The following is a 2,097-nucleotide window of genomic DNA, read 5'->3' on the forward strand; positions in this document are numbered from 1 at the left end:
CCACGGGGCTGGGGGGGCTGGGGGGGGCACCCGGCGGGCAAAGGCGGGTTCGGGACAGGTGCCAGCGGCTCCCGAAAGGTGACATCCATTTCCTGCCGCCGCGACCGCAGCCAGAGCCGCTCTGTCGTCACCGGCTGCGGGATGAACCCAAGACTCGCAGTCCTTGTCCCGGTCCTGTCCCGCTGCGGGTCGCTCCTTAGGGAGAGGGATGTGCGGGAGCACCAGGAGAGCAAGTCCCCATCCAGCCGCGGTCCTGTTCTGGGGGGATGGCGCTGTGCCCCGTTATCCCGGGAGGCTGGAGCATCCCCGGGGATCCGCTCTCGCTGCCAGCTGTGCTCGCCCTGGTTTGATCCCTTCCTCCACCGGGAGCAAAGCAGAGCTGGGAATGGGAGCGGGGAGAATGGGCAGGGTTGGGGCTCCCATGGGTGCTGGCTGGGTTTAGTATTGGGATTTGGGGGTGGCAGGAGCAAAGCCCAGGGCAGCCGGGCTCACTCCCAAATCCCAGCCTGGCACAGCTCAACTGGGCTGTGTCTGTGCATCCCCTGCTCTGTGAGCTGCAGACTGGGGGGCCTGCAGGGGATTTTCATACCAGTCCCAGCTGAACTCTCCGTACCTGGGGGTGAGCTCCCAGGAGAGGGACACGGAGACGGCCCCCCCCAGGGACAGGGCTGGGTGGAGCGCTCCGGGCATGGGGACAAGGACAGCCAGCCCAGCCCAGCCCAGCCCTGCCCGCCCTGGGGACAGCACTGTCACAGCTGACGCTGTCACAGCCTCCTTGGGCGTCCGTTGCAGAGCCAGGACTGGACCAAGAACGACGAGAAGCTGCTGCAGGCCGTGGACTACAACGATGCCGGGCGGGTCACGTCGCTCCTGCTCCGCAAGGGCCTGGTGCCCACCAAGCTGGACTCGGAGGGCAAATCCGCGTGAGTGCCGAGCCCTGCCCTGGCGACACGGCTGGGGACAGGGGACACTAGTCCACAGCCCCTGGTCTTGCTGCAGGTTCCACCTGGCTGCTACACGGGGCAACGTGGACTGCCTGGAAGCAATGCTGGCCCATGGCGTGGATGCCATGACCAAGGACAGCTCGGGTGAGGGCATGGCTACCACGCGCCCCTGGGCGAGTGGTTGTCCGCAGGTGTTGAGGCTGAGGGGACAGAGGTGGCGACCACACCTGGGGGGCTGTAAATTGTCCCAGTTTCTTAAAGGAGCTCAAGCACTGCCTGATGAGCTCCTGGGATTGTTCCCTTCCTGTTCAGCCCCGTTCCAGCAGATCTCCCTATGTGCCTGTCCCTCTGTCTGTCCCCCACGCCGTCCCCTCTGGCACAGCCCTGCTGGCCGTGCTCTGACCTGTTTGTCCCTTCCCAGGTTACACTGCCCTGCACTTGGCCTCCAAGCACGGCCACCCTCAGTGTGTCAGCAAACTGCTGCAGGTACGGCTGGAGGGAGGAGGGACAGAGGGAGGGAGGGAGGGAGGGAGGGAGGGAGGAAGGTGCTGTGCCAGCACAGTGTGCTCCCTGTCCTTGAACCCCCTTCCCTCACCAGTGCCTTGGCACGGTGGTTCCCAGCTCTGCGTGCTGCTGCCGGGCACCAGGGAGCCACAGGGGGTCTGTCCCTTGTCCTTCACCACACCACAGAGTCTGTCCGTCAGTCCCCCATCCTTCACCACACCACAGAGCCACTCGAGCAGTCTGTCCCTCTGTCCCCATCCTCCTGTAACCCAGGCTCTCCCCCCAGGCCTCCTGCCCCGTGGACGTGGCCGATGGCAGTGGCCGGACCGCGCTGCACCTGGCAGGTGAGTGCGGACAGTGCCAGCCCTGTCCTGCTCACGTCCCCGTCGGGGGCAGTGCTCAGCCTCTGTCCTTGTCCGCAGCTGCCAGCGGCTGCATCTCCTGCTCCGAGATCCTCTGTGACTTCAAGGCTCCCTTGAACAGCAAGGACAAGGTGAGGTCCCTCTGCTCCTGGTCCTGCTGTGCCAGGGTGGGGCTGTCCCGCAGTGCAGCACAGCGTGGGGTGGGACACGGAAATTGGGCTGATATCGGGAGCAGGGTGCCCCGTGGGGGGATCTGAGCCTCCTCTGCTCATCCTCCCCCCTGCGCT

General features: G+C 65.8%; 1 protein-coding gene across 1 annotated transcript in view; it reads left to right on the top strand.

Annotated features, from left to right (window-relative positions):
* The window catches only part of ANKRD24 (ankyrin repeat domain 24), a 7,528-nt gene that overhangs the window by 1,550 nt on the left and 3,881 nt on the right, over window positions 1–2,097 (top strand). The window contains exons 2-6 of the mRNA XM_017742463.1: window positions 793–923; window positions 1,000–1,088; window positions 1,366–1,430; window positions 1,735–1,792; window positions 1,871–2,010. Coding sequence (XP_017597952.1) covers window positions 793–923; window positions 1,000–1,088; window positions 1,366–1,430; window positions 1,735–1,792; window positions 1,871–2,010 — 483 coding nt within the window. The remainder of the gene's footprint in view (window positions 1–792; window positions 924–999; window positions 1,089–1,365; window positions 1,431–1,734; window positions 1,793–1,870; window positions 2,011–2,097) is intronic.

Source organism: Corvus brachyrhynchos, unplaced genomic scaffold (genome assembly GCF_000691975.1).
Source record: "Corvus brachyrhynchos isolate BGI_N302 unplaced genomic scaffold, ASM69197v1 scaffold158, whole genome shotgun sequence".
NCBI classification, from domain to species: Eukaryota; Metazoa; Chordata; class Aves; order Passeriformes; family Corvidae; genus Corvus; species Corvus brachyrhynchos.